Here is a 21,697-nt window from a genome sequence, read left to right on the forward strand (position 1 = left end):
AGGGCAACCAAAGCAGCTTCTGTGCCAAATCCAAAACGAAATGGATCTAGAAAATCTGTCTCTTCCAATAGTACCTGGATCTGGCTGGCAACCACCCTCTCAAGGATCTTTCCCAGAAAGGGGCAGCATCTTTGTGATGTGCCAAAATGAAGAGTGACTATATACTAAATGTTATTGATCACAAGACTCTCCAGTAACCAAGATGGTGTGCTTCCTAAGTAGACTGAGGTTTCCAAAACACTTACTTCAGAAACTAGAAACTGTGGTTCATATAATACAATATAATATAACATATAAAATAATATAACATACACCACTAACGCTGCAACCCTAAACACAATTACTAGGTGAGAAGGCTGCACTAAATACAGGAAGACTTACTTCTTAGCAAAGACGCTTAGGTTAGGCTGCAAGGCTGCAATCCTATTTACCTGGGAGTAAGTATCACTGAACTAAGTGGGACTTCCTTTTGAGTAAGTATGCACAGTATTGTGATGTACTGATGACTTTACATCTGCAAAACTGGTGTTTTCCCTGTTTTCACTAGGGTGACATCTTCAAGCATCCCACCAGAAATTGGCACACTTAACTCCTTTAAACACATGCCACTGACACACGAATGCTCTGCAGACAGAAATAAGCCCAGTAAGCCACGTTCACTTATAGCATAATGTACACTTTCTCTTCACCAAAAAGTTTTGGGGGTTTTTTTAGTCTAATGGCTTCAAGCCATGGATAACTGAACTAGGAATGCCATCTTTTTCCTCCATCACACAGTGACAACAGGCAGCAAAGAAAATTGGAAACAGTCATTAAGAAGACTGTATTTAGAGCTGGGCTTTCAAAAGAAATATCTGAACAAAGCTATGTTGCAAGTTTGTGATGCCATTATATCAGGACAAGACGCAGAAAGTTTTTTCTGAAGCCTAGCTGAACAATGTACTCTCAGAGCAATACTGATGGGCTATCTCTTGTTTTCCCAGTGGAAAGGCACTGTCTCTGTCTGTAATATAAAAACATTATTGCTTAGTGCTTTTTTGTGAAGAAGAATGTAATTTCAAAAGATGAGAGGGAATCCCTTCTCCTGAGATTCAGCACATAATTCATATTGTCTTCTAACTTTAGGTAATCATTATGGGGGGGGCCCAAATCTAGGACTCTCTTATGTAAGATATTCTTCCAATTTTCATACACAGCTAAAGCATTGGAAATGACCATATAATTGGTTAGGCTTATTTCTCTGGAGAGCACTCTTTGGAAACGACAATGTTATCAGGAGAAATAAAAAGAACAGTGTAGAAACTGACTTGTTTTTGCCATTCTGTAATTCATTTAATTCTGGTTGCATGACAGTAGCCACCATAGAACCACAAGATCAAAATTTCAATATCAGGAAGCAGAGCAAGAGCTTGTTCTATCAAGTATAACAATGCAATGTTCCCAATATGCCGATCACGTCCTCTGAGCCTGCGAAGTTCTGGAATCAATGGACAGCAAGTCAAAATAAGCAACATCTGCCAGCTCTTTACCAGATGCCAGATAATCTGCTCCCCTACTCCTCCAATTCAATTTCCTAACAGCTAAAGAAAAGGTCTACAGCCCATTTTAGATCCTTTAATAATTGTGTCATTATTTATTTGGCTTCTGGGCACATCCTGTGCAAACTGGAGTAGCAAGCACAATACATGGCCAACCGATAGCCCAACTACTTACTGTTCATCGATGGACAAAGAGATTAAATTAAAAGGAAGCTGCTTTGCTGGGAAAGTCATGGAGGAAAACCTTAAAACAAAAACACAAGCAAAGACCACTAATGCCACACTTGAGTTCAGGAAATGGCTCAAAACTGCCAATGTCTGTATACGACTTGAAGTCACTGGACTTGCTGCCCAACTCACAGTGGACGATGGCACATAGGTTGCATCTTGGCGAGAGAAACAAGTTGAACATAGCTAGAATACCGATGTGAAATAGGATGCTTTCAAACAAAAGCATTTCAGCAGCATTTATCTCTCTTGAAAGTATTCAATTCCTGTGTTTAAAATGCAGTGAAGAAGCTGTGGCACCCACTGACACCATCATCTGAGGCCCTTCTTTGTGTGCCTCCTCGAGGGGTCTGGTCCACAGGGTGGCAACATGAGAACGGGCCTTTTCTGCGGTGGGTCCCCATTTGTGGCATGCTCTCCCCAGTGAGGCTCACCTGGCACCTTCATTACATGTCTTTAGGCACCAGGCCATAGCATCTCGGCCGCTGGCTGATTAACATTCTATGGCCTTATAAATGTGTTTGTTGGAGGGGGGTTATTGAATCATAGAATTGTGGAGTTGGAAGGGACACTGAGGATCATCTAGTCTAACCCCCTGCAATGCAGGAATATGCAGATGTCCCATATGGGGATCAAACCTGCGACCTTGGTGTTATCAGCATCACGCTCTAACCAACTGAGCTAGCTAGGCTGTTTCTTTTTGTTTTGTTTTTATTCATTTGTTTTAGTTTCATTATTTACTTTGTGTCCTCATTTTGTATTTTTATGTTGTGAACTGTCTGTGATCTTCAGATGGAAGGCTGGTATACAAATTTAAAAACTAATCATAATGTGTGGCTCAGACATAGGCAGTAACCCAGTGGCTTATGGGGTGGAAACCCACAGGAAAAATGGGACTTCCTGAAACCATTGGTTTATTTATTTACACAAACCTTATCTAATGCATACAGTGTGGAAAGCAGAAAGTTATTTGCCTAATTTGTTGCTAGTTGGAAAGTGTGCAAATGGTTGACTAACCACAATTCTTAATCCCTCTTAGGAGTTACCATGTTTTCAATGGCAAAGTTGGCACATAAAAGGATGCATGTTGGAGGAACTCTCAAGTCACATCAAGCATGAGGCAAAGGCAGATAAACTCTCCATCAGACAAAAACACATACGCATGATGAAATCCATGTCTATCAGTTGAGACTTTGCTACTTAAGTAAAAGAAGGGGGGCTGGTGATTTCAAGGAGTGCAGTTTTTCAGCCTCTTAAGCACATGAAGCGAAACCAGCAAACGTGCAAGATTTCCCATATCCTTCATGTTCCGCCACCTGGTGGGACATTTCCTCAAACTTTTATGAGCTCCGGGTGCAGCACTCATTTACTGTCCCTCCCTTGCAGATCTTGCAAACATCTTCATCCCCTACCTCTGAGATCTAACAGGAGAGCAGGAAATCTCAGGACCAGCATAAAATCACACACATGAACCTTAGTCTACACACGCACACCCCGCCCAAAAAGACCCCTGCCAGCTGAAACATCAACAATGAAGCTTTTAGCTTTTTCTCGGTCCTTGCCTCTATTCCTCCACCTCTCCACATATGCCCCCCACATTTTCTGACAAGAGGGTAAAACCACATCAGGCACTTCAACAATTCTGCTCGCCTAATCCTCTTCCCATCATCGACCAAGAAAGAGCATTCAAAGCTCACGATGCTGCCGATTGTGTTGCAAAGAGGATTCCCTCCACCTCCTCCCCGCCCCCAGTTTAGAAAGGTGACTTCCATTCCTGATACATAAATCATTTTGAAAGAGCGTTGTACTTTATTTAAAATCATCATGCACACAATAAATGCACAACAATAATAACATAAAGAGCTTCAGCAGGGGGCCTCAGAAGACCGCTTGCATTTCCAAACATGCCCCCCACCAGGGACAAGAGAAACAGACTAAAAGAAAAAAAGAAAAACCCCAATGCGAAGGCAGCTCCCGGGCGCTTTCCCAAGCCAACGGCAGGCGCATGCCCTCCGGCGGTAGCGTTTGCCCCGGAGGGGCTCCTGCAGCCAGCCAGCGAGCCTTACCGTCATCCTGCATCCTCTGCAGACACAGAGTCAGGTTCTTCCTCCAGCCCGGCATCCCGGCACAGGGTCAACCTGCTCGCGCTTGTGCACAAGCCCCGTAGGTGGTGTTGGCGGCGGCAGGCTTCCCCTCCTGGGTACAATAAGGCTAAGCGGAGAGTTCCCCACGCCACCCCCGCCCAGCACAGCACGCCGAAAGTGTTGTGGCTCGCAGAGAGGCGAGCGCGGGCAGCGAGCCGCTGGGGGAGCCAGGCTGCCTGCTCGGCCCCGCTAGGCATTGATTCGCGCCGCGTGCTCCATCTGGGTTTGGGGCCGGCAGGAAGGAAGGAAGGAAGGAGGGGAGCGGGCGGGCGGGGAATCGGCCGAGCAGGCGAGTGCGCGTGTCTAGATCGAGATACAGAAGGTGCGCGGGAACTAGCGGCGCCCCGCAACCTTTCCCGCCTGCCCTGGAGTGCGTGAGGTACGTCCACAGCAGCCGCAGCTCTTCATGTGTGGGGACCGTACTATGTGACAAGAGAAGCCGGGGGGGGGAGGAGGCGGAGGGAAAGGAGGGGAGTTCGCCTCCCAGTCCAATCTTTCGACGTCCGGAAGGATCCCGCCGCGGGCTTCTGGGCTTCCGCGAGCGCCTGGCCGGCCCAGGTCTCTAGCGCGCGCCTTCCCTTCTTTCCGGGCGCTCGCGCCTCATTCCCTGCAGGCGCCGCCGGCCGAGGGAGTGCAGGCCGCCGGCTCCGGCTTCAGCCGCGCGCTCCGGCTCTGCTCGCGCTCGGTCGGCATCTTCTCTCGGCGCAGGTGAGCGGGAGGAGAAGGGCTCCTCCGGCGACAGCGAGAAGCAGCTGGTTCGCTCGCCGCCGCCTTCCCGCGCTTTCGACCTTTTCCGCCTCAGCCGCCGCTCCTCGCACGTGGTGGGAGTCTCTCCGGCGACCCCCGCGGTCCAGAAGGAGGAAGGGAAAGTAGCTGAGGCGAGAAGCGACGCTTGCCCGTCTCGCTAGGCAGCACATGGGAGGCGGGGGGGGGGGCAGCCACGCGAACTCCTTGCCTCCCAGCTCGGGGCGCCTCACCCGAGCAAGGCTGTCGGAAAGGAGGCCGGCGGCCTCCCCCCACCCTCCGCGCTTTCCCTGTTTGGGTTGAGGGTATGTAGAGGACGCTTCTGCAACGGAGAAGGAAGAGGCACGCGGGGGAACGGCGCTAGCCAACACGTCGAAGGGGAGCGCCTGTTAATGGCGGGGCGGCTGCCTGCGCCTCGACTTCCACCCCCCTAGGAGGTGCGAGCGACGCCGGGCCCGCCAAGGGGGCGGAAGGCCGGCTCTTCAGCAGCCCACACAGGCGAGCTGCGCGAAGCTCGCGACGCGTCTGGCGCGCGCGCACACACCTCACTTTCCCGCCAACCGCCCCCCTGCACACTTCCACTTTCTTTCCCCTTTTTGAACTTATTTAAAATGTCTGTGTGCTGCTTCTTAGGGAAACCCATCTCAAGGCCGTTGAAAACAAAATCCATGAGAGGCGGTGCTATATATTTTTCTAGAGAAAGAAGTGCCAGAAGAACTCACCATAAACCATGCTCTCTTACAATGGCAATGGCGCCCCCCTAAGAGGTGCTAGAACTGAGTTCTGGTGAGTTCTGGTTGAGCTGAAAAGAGCCCTGGTTAGAGGTACAGTCATACCTCTTGTTGCTTTGCTTCAGGTTGCACGTTTTCAGGTTGCGTCCCGCAGCAACCCAGAAGTACCAGAAAGGGTTACTTCCAGGTTTCGCCACTTGTGCAGACACGCATAATGATGTCATGCACATGTGCAGAAGTGGCGAATTGCAGCCCACAGATGTGGGTTCCATTCTGCTCATGTTGTGAACGGGGCTCCAGAACGGATCCCGTTCGCAACCAGAGGTACCACTGTACTACAAAGACAACAAAAGAAATTTAGCAGAGTGTAGCAGTCCCTACAAAAATAAAAGAATTGTCCAGTAGCATGTTAGAGACCAACTAAGTTTGTTCTGGGTATAAGCTTTCGTGTGCATGCACACTTCTTCAGATACCTGAAGAATGCACACAAAAGCTTATACCCAGAACAAATTTAGTTGGTCTCTAAGGTGCTACTGGACAATTTTTTAAATTTTTTTATACATTTTGGTTGCATCAGACCAACACGGCTACCTACCTGGATCTAATCCCTACGAAAATTACTGTAACTTTAAAAGTTATGGCAGTTGGCCCACATCTGCAGCCAGCAAATGCCTCTGTCAATAGGTGTGTTTGGTGTCTCAAATTTCAGTGGCACCCTCTGCGACACAAAAATTCAGCACCCCCTGCCTCTCACCTTCCATTCTGTATCATAGCTGCGGTGGCCCTCCCCCCCCCCCAAGACTCTGTGCCCAGTGCAGCTGTACTGGTTGTGCCTCCTAAATCCACATCTGTTGCATTGCTGCCAGTGCACATGCCTTATTGCTGAAGGAAGGTTATTAGAAAGAGAGCATGAGGGGATAGAAAAGATGTGTGGTCTGTGCTCTTGGTGATGCTACTTTAAGTGGCGGGAAGAATGACCAAGTTACCAGCATAAATGGATGGACCACCTACTTTTGCCAAAGAGGGATACAAACTTGAAGAGGCGCAGAACTCCTGTTCAGGGAAGGCTACATATATGGCAATATTGATTTGCAAGGTAGATGTGTGATTCAGAGTCATAGAGTTCACTTTCAGGTGATGTATTTATTAAGCATTCCCCCTGACTTGTTTCCACAGTTTTTCCAAGGCTGTATCATACACAGAGTTTTTCCAAGTTTTTCCAAGGCTGTATCATACACACAGTTTTTCCAAGGCTGTATCATACACAGAGGCGTAGGAAGGTCAGGTGGTATCCAGTGCAGAAAATTTCTTGTCACCCCCCCCACACACACACACACACATTGAATTTTTTTCATTTTTTTAGCCTGCAAAAATTGTTTTTCCTTATTTCATATTTTCTTACAAAGGAATGTGGATTCTGGGCCTCTGATAACAAGTAGGCTACTATGGACAGATACTTAAATCTACAGGATTGATTATGTTTTGGCTTGCGTTATTTTATTTATAGTTATTGTTTGTTTATTTATTTAATAAAATTTATTTTTAGAAACCTGCAAACTGGTTTACCAAAACAAAAAACAAAAAAAAACCACAGCAGTAAAATCAAGAAAAATCGGCTGTTGCAGGGGGCGGGGCAAAGGCAAGGCAAGGCCTAATCTACTTGGCCTAGACTCATTTTCTTCACATAGGCTGACTTTCCAGGACCCGGGAAGCCCAGCAGAGTGTAAGGTTGTAGGGTGGTTCATAAATTATTATTATTTTTAATGCCTGCTCCAAAGGTCTTATCTTACTAAACTAGGGGCTATATAGCTATATCTGAAATTTCATGCATATCAGTTAATATCTTGACCCTGCTCCACTGAATTGAAATTTCAGCCTTCACAACATAGGAAAACGGCCAAGTAAACAGCCATTTTTGTGGAGGAGGGTCAAGATATTAACTGATATGCATGAAATTTCATATATAGCTATATAATCCCTAGTGCAGTAAGAGAAGACCTTTGGAGCAGGCTTTTTTTTTTAAAAAAAAAAAGTTTTTAATGAACTGCCCGAGGTAAAGGTAAAGGGACCCCTGACCATTAGGTCCAGTCGTGACCGACTCTGGGGTTGCAGCGCTCATCTCAATTTATTGGCCGAGGGAGCCGGCGTACAGCTTCCGGGTCATGTGGCCAGCATGACTAAGCCGCTTCTGGCGAACCAGAGCAACGCACGGAAATGCCGTTTACCTTCCTGCTGGAGCGGTACCTATTTATCTACTTGCACTTTGATGTGCTTTCGAACTGCTAGGTTGGCAGGAGCAGGGACCGAGCAATGGGAGCTCACCCCGTCGCGGGGATTCAAACCGCCAACCTTCTGATCAGCAAGTCCTAGGCTCTGTGGTTTAACCCACAGTGCCACACACATCACATGAACCACCCTAGTAGGGCAGTAATTGTTCCTTGATAATTTGTCACCCCCCTCTATGATGGCACCTGGGCCGGACTCCCACCCCTCCCCCCTTTCCTACACCCCTGATCATACAGATTTGTTTGTTATTCCTTCTACGGCCAAGGGAGCAAGGAGGGGTGATGTCCATCTTCCTCATGGGCACATCTTACTCAATGGAAGAAAGTATAAAGTAGTCCCATGGGGGCAAAAATAAAATAAAATCCTAATGTCACTTATACATAGATGGGGGTTTGAACTGGAGCTGAGACCAGGAAGGAGATGTAGGAGTTGTAGTGAATAGCTCAATGAAGATGTCAACCCAGTGTGAAAAAGGCAAATTTTGTGCTTGGGATAATTAGGAAAGGGACTGGGGGGGGCTGCCAATATCATTATACAAATCTATGCTTCCACCACACTTGGAATACTCTGTACAGTTCTGATTGCCTCACCTCAAAGATTACAGTAGAGTTGGAAAAGGTGCAGAAAAGAAACCAAAATGATCAAGTGCGTGGAGGAAGTTGCCTATGAAGAAAGGAGCTTTTTAGTTAAAACAAAAGGCAAGTATAAGGGGACATGGCAGAGGTATTTAAAATTATGCACAATATGGAGGGGGGGAAGAGAAGTTTTTCTTCTTCACAAAGCTAGAACCTGGGGTTACTCAGTGAAAATGAATGCTGGAAATCAAGAGCGCGAGTCCTTTTCCACAGTTAAACTATAGAAGTCATTATCACACGATGTAGTGATGACCACCAACTTGGACTGCATTAAAAAAGGATTTGACAGTTTTAATGGACAATAAATCAATTAATAGCTACTAGCCACAATGGCAAAGTTCTGCCATATGCCAAGATTCTGCCATATCAGTTGCTAGGAACCACACGTGGGGAAAGCACTGTTGAACTCAGGTCTTGCTTGGGGGTTTCCCACAGAAATCTGGTTGGCCACTGTGAAAAAAGAATGCTTGACTAGATGGACCTTTGGACTGATCCAACAGGGCACTTAATAAGTTCATCATCAGCATCAAAATGTCAGCCTCATTTAATCTGGATTTTTTAAAACAACAACAACAGAAAATCCAGTAAGTTTAAACACACACACACACATCTGTTGACTGCACATCATGTGTTCCAGCTATGGTCCATCAAGGCCATATGCACATCACAAGATAGCATCTTTGCTTGTTTTGCTCTCCCCTTCATAGAATCATTGAATTGGGAGGGATCTAGTCCCTGCGACACAGGAATCCTGCCCACAGTGACTCCTGGGTGGGCTTGAACCACCAACCTTCTGGTTAACAGCCATATGCATTTGACCCATTGCACCCATGGAACCAGTAATGCCATTCACTATTTTTTAATGGTCATAGACTATGTGTGACCTCTAAAGATGCCAGTATTCCTTTCCATATCACTTGGCTTTTGTCTCCTTTCAGACTGGATGACCTAGAACCAAAGGAGATCTTCCATGATCTGGCCTTTTTTCAAAAGTTTGGCTGATACGGATGACTTAGTTTTAAGCAAGTAAACATCTTTCAGCCATAACTGGGACCCTGAAGTCAAGCTGTCTGTTGGCAGAAGTAAAACACGCATCATTGGTTTTCATGGTCCAAGCTGAAAGAAGGAAACAGACACATGGTGGTGGGAAGAATAAAGGATCATAAAATATTTTCCCCCCTGAGTGTATTGGTTGGTTGCCTTTCTAAGTACACAGTTAGGTGAGCAATGTAGTTTTGTCTCCAGTCTCGATGACACACACACACTTGTGTGAATAAGGTGGCAGAACTCATTCTAAGTTTTATAGGGTTTTTTTCTTTTCATTTTAAATGACTGCTCACAAAGAGTTAAGAATCTATGCCTATGGCCTCAAAAATATCTCACTGATTTCATGGTATTCAGCAGAGCCATAACATAAGGATAACAAAGGAGACGTGCATGACACAAAGTTTGCAGGGTTTTTTAATTTCCTGGAGGACGACATTTCTTAGCAGTGACTGGCAGATCTTCCTGTACTTTGCCAGGCCTTTATTAGCAGACCGGTAGGTCTCAATATGGATCTCTCTCTATTGTAGGATTGATTACATTGTCGGCAGCGAGAGATAACCTTTATGAGGTTACAGAGTAAACTCTCACTCTCATACCAGCAAAAAGTGTGCATCAGATTGGCCAAGTTTTGCTGCAGACACTTTCCCCATAACCACTGGACAGCTGGCACATTTTTCATCCCGTAGTTGTTTCTGTTTCTGTTAATTAATTTATATACCACTCAGTACCCAGGTAGGCTTCCAAGTGGTGTACAAGTATAAAAACCAATTACACAAGCATTAAAATTTAAACATCCATAATTACAACACACAGTAAAACAATCCTAGTCAAATACATGCATCTGTAATTAAAATATGCAAGAACACAACCCCATTAAATTGACATGGTAATTAAAACAAGAGGCTCAGGCTAGAGATCAAGAGAATGCTCGTGTAAACATGTGCATCTTCAAAAGCTGATGGAACATCAGTAAAGCTGGGGCCTCCTGTATTTCAGCAGGGAGCAGACTTCATAGGACAGGGACCACTAGCAAAAAGGCCCACCTCTGCCAACTAATCAGCATTAGGCTGTGGCAGGAGTAACCTGGTTCCGTTTGCTAATCATAATGCTGGTACTGAGCAATGAAAGGGAAGTCAATATTTCAGGTACCCTGGTCCAGAGCTACCGGATAGTTGCATCCCATGGCCACTTTGAGAAGTAGGAGTTGATGAAGGCACCACCACCAACTCTCAAACACAGAATGGCCTGCAGGAAGTCCCACCCCTCTTTTTCAATTGGCAGTTGGTGCGATAGCAGTGTTTTATGAGTAAAGTTCTCAGGGATGGCCCATCCTGTTTTGTCACCAGGAGTAGTCAACATGGTGCTCTCTAAATGTTGTGGGTCATATTCAAACCACAGAATCGTATTCACAGAGTTAAAGCACGTTTTCAATCACATGACTTCCCTCCCCCAAGAATCCCGGGAACTGTAGTTTATTAAGAGTGCTGGGAACTGCAGTCCTGTCAGGGGGTGTGCCAGAATTCTTGCAGGGGGGGAGCAATATGCTTTAAATGTATGATGTGGATGTGATAATAGATTACAACTTCATCTGTCTCAGCTTTCTGACTCAAATCCTCTACCTCATTCCCTGAAGAAAGAGAATCTGATCCGGGGGTCATGACAGCTATTTAGTTTTAAAACAACAGTGGAAGGCCAAATAATATGAATTGTGCCACATGAGTTTGGCCCTCAGTGACCCCATTTTATCTTTATGTCTGTCAGCAGTCACCACTGGAATTTTGTATTAGAGGAAATGATTTCTGTTTTAAAGCTAGTTGTGAGTAATTGCAAGGGCTGCTCATTGTAGTATAAAGGTAGCGGATGACCATCAGTCCTATAAATGGCATGTACATTTCACCTTTGCAAAGAGTAATTCAACACATTTCTAATAATAATAAATAATAGTTTGGACTTTTCCTTTGATGTCAGGAATCAGCATTGTCAAAGGACACAGTCTTAAGAGCAGCACTGATAAAAGATAGTGCATTAATTTGATTATGGGGTAGCTAGCAACTTCAGAGGAGCAGTATTGAATGCTTTAACAGTATTTCCACATTTAAATTCCCTGGTTTTGCAAACTTCTGTATATAACAAAAGGGTTGGATCAGGTTGTTCCTTCCCCACTTCTCAAAAGTCTGAATACCAGGTATTTCCCCCCTCTAGAACTACAAACACTGATGATATAAAAGACCCCTGTTCCATGGAGCCACTTGCTCTATGTCATGGGGGCTGGGTATGCAAATCTCGATCTCAGATGTTGATTCAGATAACATAATAGCTGCAGATTGAACAACACCTGGGGTCATACACTCCAGTTGGCTGATCTCAGTCGACATTCTGGCAGCAGCACCCCAGTTGAAATTTGCAGGTGCTTTTGAAGGAGAGACCCACACAGAACACGTTAGAGTACTCCAGTCTGAAGGTTACTAAAGAACATAAGAAGAGCTCTGCTGGATCAGGCCAAAGAGCAAATCGGGTGCCTATGGGAAACTTGAGCAGATCCTGAGTGCTCCCTTCTACCTGCTTTTACCAGCAACGTGCACTCAGAGGCATCTTAACAGTGGAGGTAGACCAACATTCATTCATTCATTCATTGCTTGCATTTATATCCCACCTTTGTCTCCAAGGAGCTCAAGATAGCTTGCATGATTCTCCTCCCATTTCTTTTAATCCCCACAACAGCCTTGTGAAGGAAGTTAGGTTAAGAGACAGTAAATGGCCAGTGAAGTCACCCAGTGAGCTTCAGAGGCAAGTAGAGGTTTGAACCTTGGTCTCCTGGCTCCTAGTCCAACATTCTAACTGCAGCACCATCTTGGCTAGGTCTGACTTCCCCAGGATAGGGTGCAGCTGGCGTACCAGCCAAATCTAGTAAAAAGCATTCCACCACCTAAGCTTCCAAAGGCAGCCCTACTGTGCCTCATTGCCCCCTTTCTCACATTCTAGTATTTCTCAGAGGATTGCTTTCAAGTTCCACAGCCGCTGCCGCGTATCGATTTCTGATCCGCTGATGGAATCTTTGGCTCGTAATTCAATCTACTGGTACAACTGACCACGTTACCATGCGACCCTGCGTAGTCTCCTATTCCAAGTTGTCAGCAAAGGAGCACAAGCTCCTTTTCCACAATTGCTTCATGCTATTAACTTGCGCTTGTAATTGTGTAACGCAGGAGACAACAGCTGTTCCGCCATTCATTCCGACTGGATCAATTTTGAGTTCCAAAATCTTGGCAGTTGGCATCTCAGTCGTGGGTACGCCGCAGATGTGATGCAATGTCTTCCACGGCTAATTTAGCTCAGATTTATTCAGCAGCATAGCAGCGGAGCCCTTTGTGGGGCAACTGGAAACATTTTTACCATCGTTCAGATTGAGTAAATTTGCTCCTCTGCAAATTTCCACCAAGAACTCCATAAATCTTGGTGTCCTAATTTTCTTGAACAAATCCAGCTAATGAAGCTCAAGACAAGACCCAGTTTGTTCATCATTCTTCCCACCCCCCCACCCCCAAAAACTTCAGTTCCATGTTAAATTTCACATGGGAATTAAATGGTAGTCTTACTTAAAAGTAGACCCAAGGAAATTACTAACCTAAGTTAGCCATGCCCATTAATTTCAATGGGTCTACCCTGAGGAGGACTAACATAGGATACAACTGAAAGTTTCAAATACAGATTCCTTGGATGTGACATACATATATCCCATGCAAGTTTCCAGTACAGGAAATATAACTCACATACATACATGGCACGAGCAATTTCCATTGTTTTTTCTTTGAAATTAAACCTGGACCTCGAGTTGTTTATTCGTTTTATCGCTTGGGAGCACTAAGATGGAGAGGGCAATTAAATTGCACAAAGTCCCCACCTGCAAAAAATGAGAAAAACCTCCCAGAAAATTTAAGGTGCCTTTCTTTCTTTCAACCGACCAACTAATTTTCTATTTCAAGTCAAGTTTTCTGGGCAGTCATGGCTGGTGTTTATTTCCCCCTTGCCTGTGCTGCTAACCTGTGACTAACATACAGCATTTATTGCACATCTCTGGTGTATACTGTTGCTTTATCAAGTGCAAGTGTTTTCAGCAGTTGCTTAAATCTTGGTGGCATTTCAATACAATGACATCTGGGGCTGATCTGCAAACTTGGTGTGTAATGTAAGCAAGTCCTTCCACGCTTTGCGTGTGTACAGGCTTGCTCTGGGGACTTCATTAAAACCCAGTGGCGTGTGTGTTAAGTGCATTCTGTACCTTGCCAAGTTTGCTACTGACTTCACAAGGAATTGTGTGCTGCTGCATAATCCTCAGTACGAAAAGAAAACTCCATATATTTCTTAATTGCAAAATTGTTATTTACCTTTTGTTAATCAGATAATGTGTCTTTTTCTGGTCCTTAATCCAGGAAAAATAATTTATCAAATACATTTTTAACCCTGTCCAGCCTTTTCTATATGCCAAGCTTACTCAAACTCGGCCCTCCAGATGTTTTTGGCCTACAACTCCCATGATCCCTAGCTAGCAGGACCCATGGTCAGGGATGATAGGAATTGTAGTCTCAAAACATCTGGAGGGCCGAGGTTGAGGAAGCCTGGTATATGCCTAAAATTCTAGTATTTTGCAATTATGATTCTTGATTCCCTTCTCTTGCCATATTACCACATGAGACCCCCAGTCAAATGTTCTTGATCTTCATGGTAGTTTCAGTATTGCTTTTAGCACTTGAAGTACATTTTTCTCCTCATCAGTTAGACCAATTCCCACTCCCAGCTGTGGTGCCTCTCTGCTATGTGAGAAACACCAACTTTCTGGGGCATGTTCTACACAAAGAGAGCATCACATAGGCCTGGTCTGCATATACAGAGGTAGTAGAAGACTAGGGTAGCGCAATGTGTCCTATTTTACTGAGGGTAGTCCTCTATTTGAAGGAAGTCTTATGTTTGAAGTGCTGTGGAGAGGAGCCAGGCGAGTTGGGAGTTGCCTCGCTGATGTGGCTAAGGCTGCTTTCTTTCTGTTGTAGCCAATGCTTGACTCATTTTGGTGTGGGGGGACCCATATGCTCTGCCCCCAGTTCAGTCCCACCTCCTGTATTCTTAAAAAAGGAATAAAGAAACTACAATTCCTGGAGGGGCCTCCATTTTCTGATTCACCTCAGGTGACAAAATGTCTTGGGCCAGCCTTGATCTGCAGTGATAGGAGATGCTAAAGTGATGTGATGTGCAATACCTAAAAGACCCAGGAACCTTCTCAGCCATGAGAGCTGGAAAACCAAAAATGACTGAAATCAGAGATGCACCCAGATCTAGGAATGGCTGAGGCAGCAGTACAATAAGCTGCGCCCAACTATATTGTTTACTTTTATTCAATGGGCTTCCTCAAAGAGGGGGAAGTTTTCATTCCAAACACAGGGTTCACCTCACTGCTAAGAGTGCCTTTCCTGAATAAGTCAATGGTAACTGTATCCGCTGCTGCTAATTTCATGTATTATTCGTATTGTCTTCTGGTCAGTTGCATCAGTTCAGGAACAGAAGGATCAGAATGTGATACGTTCACCTCTCTCCTCTACCCCATCCCTGAGCATGGATTTGAACTCACAGCTGGGGCCAGCCCCTGTGAGACTGGCAATTCTTGCCTTTCATCCCTTCCATTTTGGCAGGAGTAGGTGGCTCTCTTTGTTAAATGTGAGGTGAAACTATGCCTCCGGCACTTTGAAAATAAAACTACAAAAACCAATTTAATTCTCACAATACAGTATAGCAATTTAAAGAGAGGATAGGGCTACAGGGGTAGAAAGATGTTCTCATTAATAAGCTGCATGTTTTGCTAAACGATTGCCACCCTGCTGAGCCATCTGAACTGTGAATCTCCAGCGACAGTCTTTTACTGCCATCTACTGAGAAAGTACCAATTCCAAGTAGGAAAGGTGAATGCCGTATTATTACAGGGCTAGAAAGAAACCAGAAGAACACACCCTCTGCACATTCTTATGCCAGAATTCCCAAGAATGGGGAGGAGGTCAGTATTAGCAGTTCCCATAGCCACAGCATGCTCACTCAGCCCTTATTGACGGGGGCTACTGTAGACCACACAGATTCCATAAAATCTAGTTTATGGCAATATTATACAGGGCGAGTCCTTTAAAAGAGGCCCCGTGGATACAGAGTACACATGTTCCACGAGCCTCTTTTAAAAGATTCACCCTGTACTTATACAATATGGTGCCTTAATATAGTAAAACCTAGAGGAGTGAATAGGGTAGCAGGAAATATTTGTTGCCATTTGGGGTCATTCAAGAATAGGGATGGGGGGGGTGGATTTGATTCAGTTAACCCTTAAAGGCAAACTTAACCTAATTCACACTTTCTGAAATAATATATGAACTGAAGCATAACTATCCTTCAAAATTCACACATCTCTGCAAAGCAGTTCATCAGCCAAGTAATGTGTACAGAAATGAATACACTAGGCTGGGTAAAATGTACATAAAATGCACACATCGGTGAAAATAATATACCCCCAAAAAAGCATTATATTACGGGAAATTGCTTTGCAGATTTGTGTAATTAGGCAAGATTGCATGCAAAAATGTGCATATTGGAAAAATTTGCAGTAAAGTGTTGATGAATTTTCATGAGGGTCTTTCAAAAAACAAAAGCACACATTCACAAACCGATATGAAAATACATAATATGAAATTAATGGTAAAAATCCAAGAAACTGAAATTAATGGATTTGCCCATCCCTATTCAAAAAGAACTTTTACACCCTCCTGAAGAAGTATACTCTTCTATTCAGCAAAATCATTCCTATGCTCCTTGCTAGGTTTGCCAACGCTGCTGATGGCTCTCTGCTTGGGGCCTTTAACCACAGAAACAAAACCCACAAAGCTTTCCTCATCCATTTATCTGCAAGCTATGAACAGCATCATCTGCATAATTGTTGCATGCTAAGCTTCTTTGGCCATCTCATGAGAAGAGAAGACTCCCTGGAAAAGACCCTGATGCTGGGAAAGATTGAGCGCACAAGGAGAAGGGGACGACAGAGGACGAGATGGTTGAACAGTGTTCTTGAAGCTACTAACATGAGTTTGACCAAACTGTGGGAGGCAGTGGAAGACAGGAGTGCCTAGGGTGCTCTGCTCCATGGGGTCACGAAGAGTTGGGACACAACTAAACGACTAAACAACAACAAGCTTCTGTCAACAAGACAGGAGCAAGGCCAGTAAAAAGGCCAGTAAAAACACTTGAGAACCCTACATACCGGTATTGTTTGGCAACCTGCCATAATTTTCAGAAATCCACGCTTTTCTTCTGGGGGCATGAATAATCCCACACTAAATGTAGGAGATATTCTTAAGGAAATTAGCCCTGGGTGCTCACTGGAAGGACAGATCGTGAAGCTGAGGCTCCAATACTTTGGCCACCTCATGAGAAGAGAAGACTCCCTGGAAAAGACCCTGACGTTGGGAAAGATGGAGGGCACAAGGAGAAGGGGACGACAGAGGACGAGATGGTTGGATGGTGTTCTTGAAGCGACAAACATGAATCTGACCAAACTGCAGGAGGCAGTGGAAGACAGGGGTGCCTGGTGTGCTCTGGTCCATGGGGTCACGAAGAGGCGGACACGACTAAACGACTAAACAACAACAAAATATAGGAGATAAAGTGAGTAAATGTCTGGGCATGTGCAATGCAGGCAAGATATGACCTCTAAATGCAAACATGGGGCATTCAAAATAACAACAACAAACAGCAGCAGCAATTATTTCTGGTGAAAATGCTTGACATTATTAATTATTTTCTGATCCTTTTGATCTTAATATATGTAAATAAAATAAAATAAACCTACTGTCAGCCCTGTACTGACAGGTTAAGTACTTTGGCCTCTCTACCTGGGGATATTTCTACTGAAGGGTCACATGCAAATAAAAAAAAAGTAAACAGTAAGCGCAAAGATGTCAGTGACATCACCTATCCCTGAAACAATCCATGTCTAGACAGTACAAACACCTATGTATTCTGCCCATTATTTTTTGTTTCTTACAGGTTGTTGCAGTTCAGTGAACTGGAGGTGGGCTGGCATAATTGCTCAGGCAAGGGCTCCACATGTGACTTGATTAGCTACTGCTCAATAAAAACAGCATCCTTAGCAGCAGCGCTGCTCCATTGTTTACTTGGCACGAACATCCATGGAAGCAAGTACTGGTTTCCAGTTAATTGATTTTATTAAATTTCTATCCCACCATCGAAGTAGGAAAAGCAATACAATTAAATAACAGAACAAAACTTAAACCTAGTGTTTCAGGAAACAACAGCAAGATAGGAGCTTACAGGAAGGAAGCTTGCTGAAACAGATAATGGCTTTGTTTCTAGGTTATGCTCTTGGGAGCTTTCAGTGAGTGGCATTTTATATGGACATAAAAACAGCCCTGCTGGATGAGGCCAATGGCCTATGCAGTCCATTATCCTGTTCTCACCGTGGCCAGCCAGGTGTCTGTGGGAATCTGGCTAGCAGGACCTGAGCACAAGAGTATTATCCCCTCCTGTGGCTTCCAGTAACTGGTATTCAGCGGCATTCCTTCCTTCAACTGCCTCCACCAATAGGATGTTCTCACCAGTGGAAGTGTGGCAGCATTTTCCCCCAATGTCCCTTTCTTCTTGTAGCCCATTTGCCCCTCTAAAATCTGCTGTGGAGGGTTGAGGGACCCTCTGGAGCAGCATGAGAGGCAGGGCAGGGGGCTTAAGGGGGAATGAGAGATAAGCAAAAATACACCCCATGCCAGTACTCCAGTGGAAGCTCTACTGGGTCCCAGTCCCTTCCAGTAACAGTAGCAGCCCTTCCATTCATGGTGGATCAGTTAGGAATCAAACCCATGCCCTCTTTCCGACCTATTTTTCTTTAATAAAATATTTTATTCATCTTATCCTAGCAATTATTCTAACAAACAGGATCACAATTAAGCAAGAGGTACTAACACATTAACACTCATTAACAAGCAGGCCCCATCTTGAGAGTAACTGACTGAAAATCAGATAGGAGGAAAACACTGTAAATAGTTTGAGATAATTGCATTCCCTATTCAATTACTGAACAAATAATACCCAATTCTCTGTAAATTTATTCAATATTTGTCTGCCTTCTCTCACTTGTAAAAAATTACAGCTCAGTGGTAAACATATTTACCTGGAAGTTACCCCAATTTATTTAAATGGGATTTGCTTGCAAGTAAATATGCTTAGGACTGAAAATTCAGTCAGTTCTGTTACGGTCACTATATTCTAAATCTGGTTTCAGTGAAAACAATCTGGTGAAGCACTGTATTTCCGTTACCCTCAGCAGACAACTTTGCCACAAGTAATAGATTAGAAATAAACTCCATATTGTATTTTTATCTTTCCCTTTCTTCCCAGGGAAACTAGAAAAATACAGGGTCTAATGGAATATCCTATCTAGCAGTTTTCTTAACAGCGTCAATGTTGTAAAGCAATACAATTGTGTAAAATGCCTTCAAATCTGGACCAAGTTACTTCCTTTATTCCCACATTTCCCACATTCATCATGTTTTAGCTTGTACACCATTTTCAATCTGTGCGGGAGCAAATGTTTCCGCCATTTTGAACGGGTGCTTTGAGCTCTCGTGCCAGCTGCTATCAGCTGGCAGGTTTAAAAATAATTCATCTCAAACACAGTGGGATGCAAACAGAATAATTTTGCGAACAGTGCTAGAGACATGTACAGTTTTGTGACATCAACTGACTCTGAAGGAACACAAAGAGCTGAGCTGAAATGTTTTGAGACAAGGAAATAACCTCTTTGCTAAGATCAAAAGTAAACCCCTTAGGTACAATTCCATTGGAGAAAAACACGAGAGAAGTGGGCGGATATCAGTAGGCATTTAAAGTCTGAATAAATAGAGATCTGAATAGTGGCAGTGAGACTACTCAATCTTACCTTCCAGCTGTACTTATTTAATTGATGCATAATGGAAATTTAACACCAAAGCTATTATTTCACTATGTATACAGGCTGCTGGCTTGTAGTTTCTGAGCATGTAGTAAATACCAAAGCTTTCCTTCTAAACATACCTATTTTGGCTGGCACAATACTATCTGATATGGTTTAGGATATAATATGCAACTGCATTTGGTGGTTGGGAATTTTTGAGTACCCTGTAGCCAATGACTTTTTGCTAAGTGTCCCATTCTGTGAAGGTGGACATTGATGGGCCAAGTGCCTTACCCATTCTTTTTTCAGCCACTGTTCCTACCACATCTCACTTTCACCTGGGGTGAAAGCTAGCCTGCACCATTCCAGAAGCCAGCTTTAGCCTGGGGGTTACCAGCTGTTGACCCCTTCATTGACTATTTTGGCAAATCTTTGCAGAGTTTGTGCCAACAGGCTTTGTGGAAGTGATTCACACATTTGACCTGCACGCTGCCATTCTATAAGCCCCATTCCCATTAGTGGGAAGGAAACAATGAATATTCTTACTTTCCTCTGTCAGGTGTTAGGTTGCACCACATTTATACATTTTTTAAAAAATGGGTTGTATACCCTTTTCCCTTTCTCTAGCAATGAATACGGGAGGAAATCTGGGAGGACAGAGTCCGATTTTACCTCCATTGCCGTCAAATATTTTTAATCCACCGCTCCCATATGATATATGCCTCCAGCCTTACCTCTATCCTGCAATCCCTGCAGACAAAAAGCAAGACTATTCTTCCAACATGGCATTCTGGCGCTGGAGAGAGACAAAGAAACTGCAAGTTGTCAGCCTCTTGGAGGGGTCTGTATATGTGCAGTAGAAATTGTAATCCACCTTGGTTTCTATGGATTGACAGTTCTATCTAGACACTTGAGGCAGCTCCATAAATGGTCCCTAAGACGGGGAGAAAAATCCACAACTCTGGTTTACACTATGTGAAAACCTCATTGCAAAGCATCAGTCAGGACCTAATTTTGCTGTCAGCATAGAGCAATCTCACATGCTCACAGCAAAAAGAAACAGATGGCTGGGAGTGGAAGGGAAGGTTTGAAGAGGTGGAAGGGCAAATTGCAAGGCTCTTCCATGCTGTTCCTTAAAGAGCTGGCTTACCTTTCGGTAATTTCTACTGCAGAGAGATACATGATAATAATGTACTTGCCAACTGGCTTAAATTTGCAGGATGCACTATACACAATAATGTATACCACATAGCCTTAATAATACATTCTAGTCACTTTAGTATTTTAGTATTTACTATATTCAAGTCACTTTTGGAAAACGTTCAACTTGGCCAAGTTCTATTTATTTTATAGGAAAATCACAGGTTTTTGTTTTGCTTTTTTGCCCTGCATTTTATCACACACAGAGGAGGAAGCGCACATGAAATGATGTTTCAAAACAAATAAAACATAAAAACCCAGCACATGTCATCAGGTTTACGGAGAGTGGGGAAAAGATGCAAGAAAGACAAGAGAAGCATTCACACAAATACGCAAAATGTAGGCCACTCTGAGCCTGTGGCATTGGATGCAGTATAAATTTAAATACATGAATAAAAAAATTGTCCTGCATGTCACAAACATAAGTTTTCCTTTAGTTGCTAAACTTGAATGGCACTTGAAACAAGTGGCCCATGTCTTCAACTCCAACAAGGGCTACAAGCACACGAAATAAATTTATTTCATGTTACTGAGCATGTAACTGAGATACATGTTGCACGTTTATGCATCCTTACCAACCTGAAGATTAATTAATGGAGGATAAAGCTATCAACTGCTAACAGCTGCAATGGCTATGCTCAGCTTCCATTGTCGGAGACGGTACAGGCAGCAGACATTTTAGGCGCCTCCAATTGATGTGTGATTGCAGATGCAAGGGTCCTTTGGGACCTGGAAGAGGTTCTAACAGGGCCATAACAGGGCAGGGCATGTGTGCTCCGCCACGGGCACAGGGGCTGGGAACAGAATCCCCACACAAAATGGTCACTGCCTGTATGCCTCAGAAAGCCAGTTGGTGGGAATCGCAGGAGCGCTGTCCGGCTTGCAGGCTTCCCACAGGCATCTGGTTGGCCACTGTGAGAACAGGATGGTGGACTGGATAAGCCATTGAGCTAATCCTGCAGGTGCTTCTTATGTTCTGAACCGGGATTAAATCCTAGTGAACATAATAAATCTTACTTCTGAGTAGACATGCATAGAATTTTATAGTTGTATTTTAAAAATATTTAGAAGCCAGGTGTAGATTCAAGACGTCATCACTGAATACTTGTAGAAACACACAACACAATATTTCATTTTTAATTATTTTTTCTATTTTTAACATTAATATAACATC

At 44.1% G+C, this 21,697-nt stretch overlaps 1 protein-coding gene across 2 annotated transcripts in view; it reads right to left on the reverse strand.

Moving 5' to 3' along the window:
- Positions 1-4,151, reverse strand: part of GRIP2 (glutamate receptor interacting protein 2) — a 395,495-nt gene extending 391,344 nt beyond the window's left edge. Inside the window, exon 1 of one of the 2 annotated variants that reach the window (XM_081852390.1) lies at positions 3,833-4,149. In XM_081852390.1, the coding sequence (XP_081708516.1) occupies positions 3,833-3,887 (55 nt within the window). In that variant the 5' untranslated portion in view covers positions 3,888-4,149. Of the gene's footprint in view, positions 1-3,832 lie in introns of both variants that reach the window. The other variant, XM_081852386.1, reaches the window with a different exon arrangement.
- Between the last annotated feature and the right edge of the window lie 17,546 nt (positions 4,152-21,697).

Source organism: Podarcis erhardii (assembly GCF_964252035.2).
Source record: "Podarcis erhardii genome assembly, chromosome: 2".
NCBI classification, from domain to species: Eukaryota; Metazoa; Chordata; class Lepidosauria; order Squamata; family Lacertidae; genus Podarcis; species Podarcis erhardii.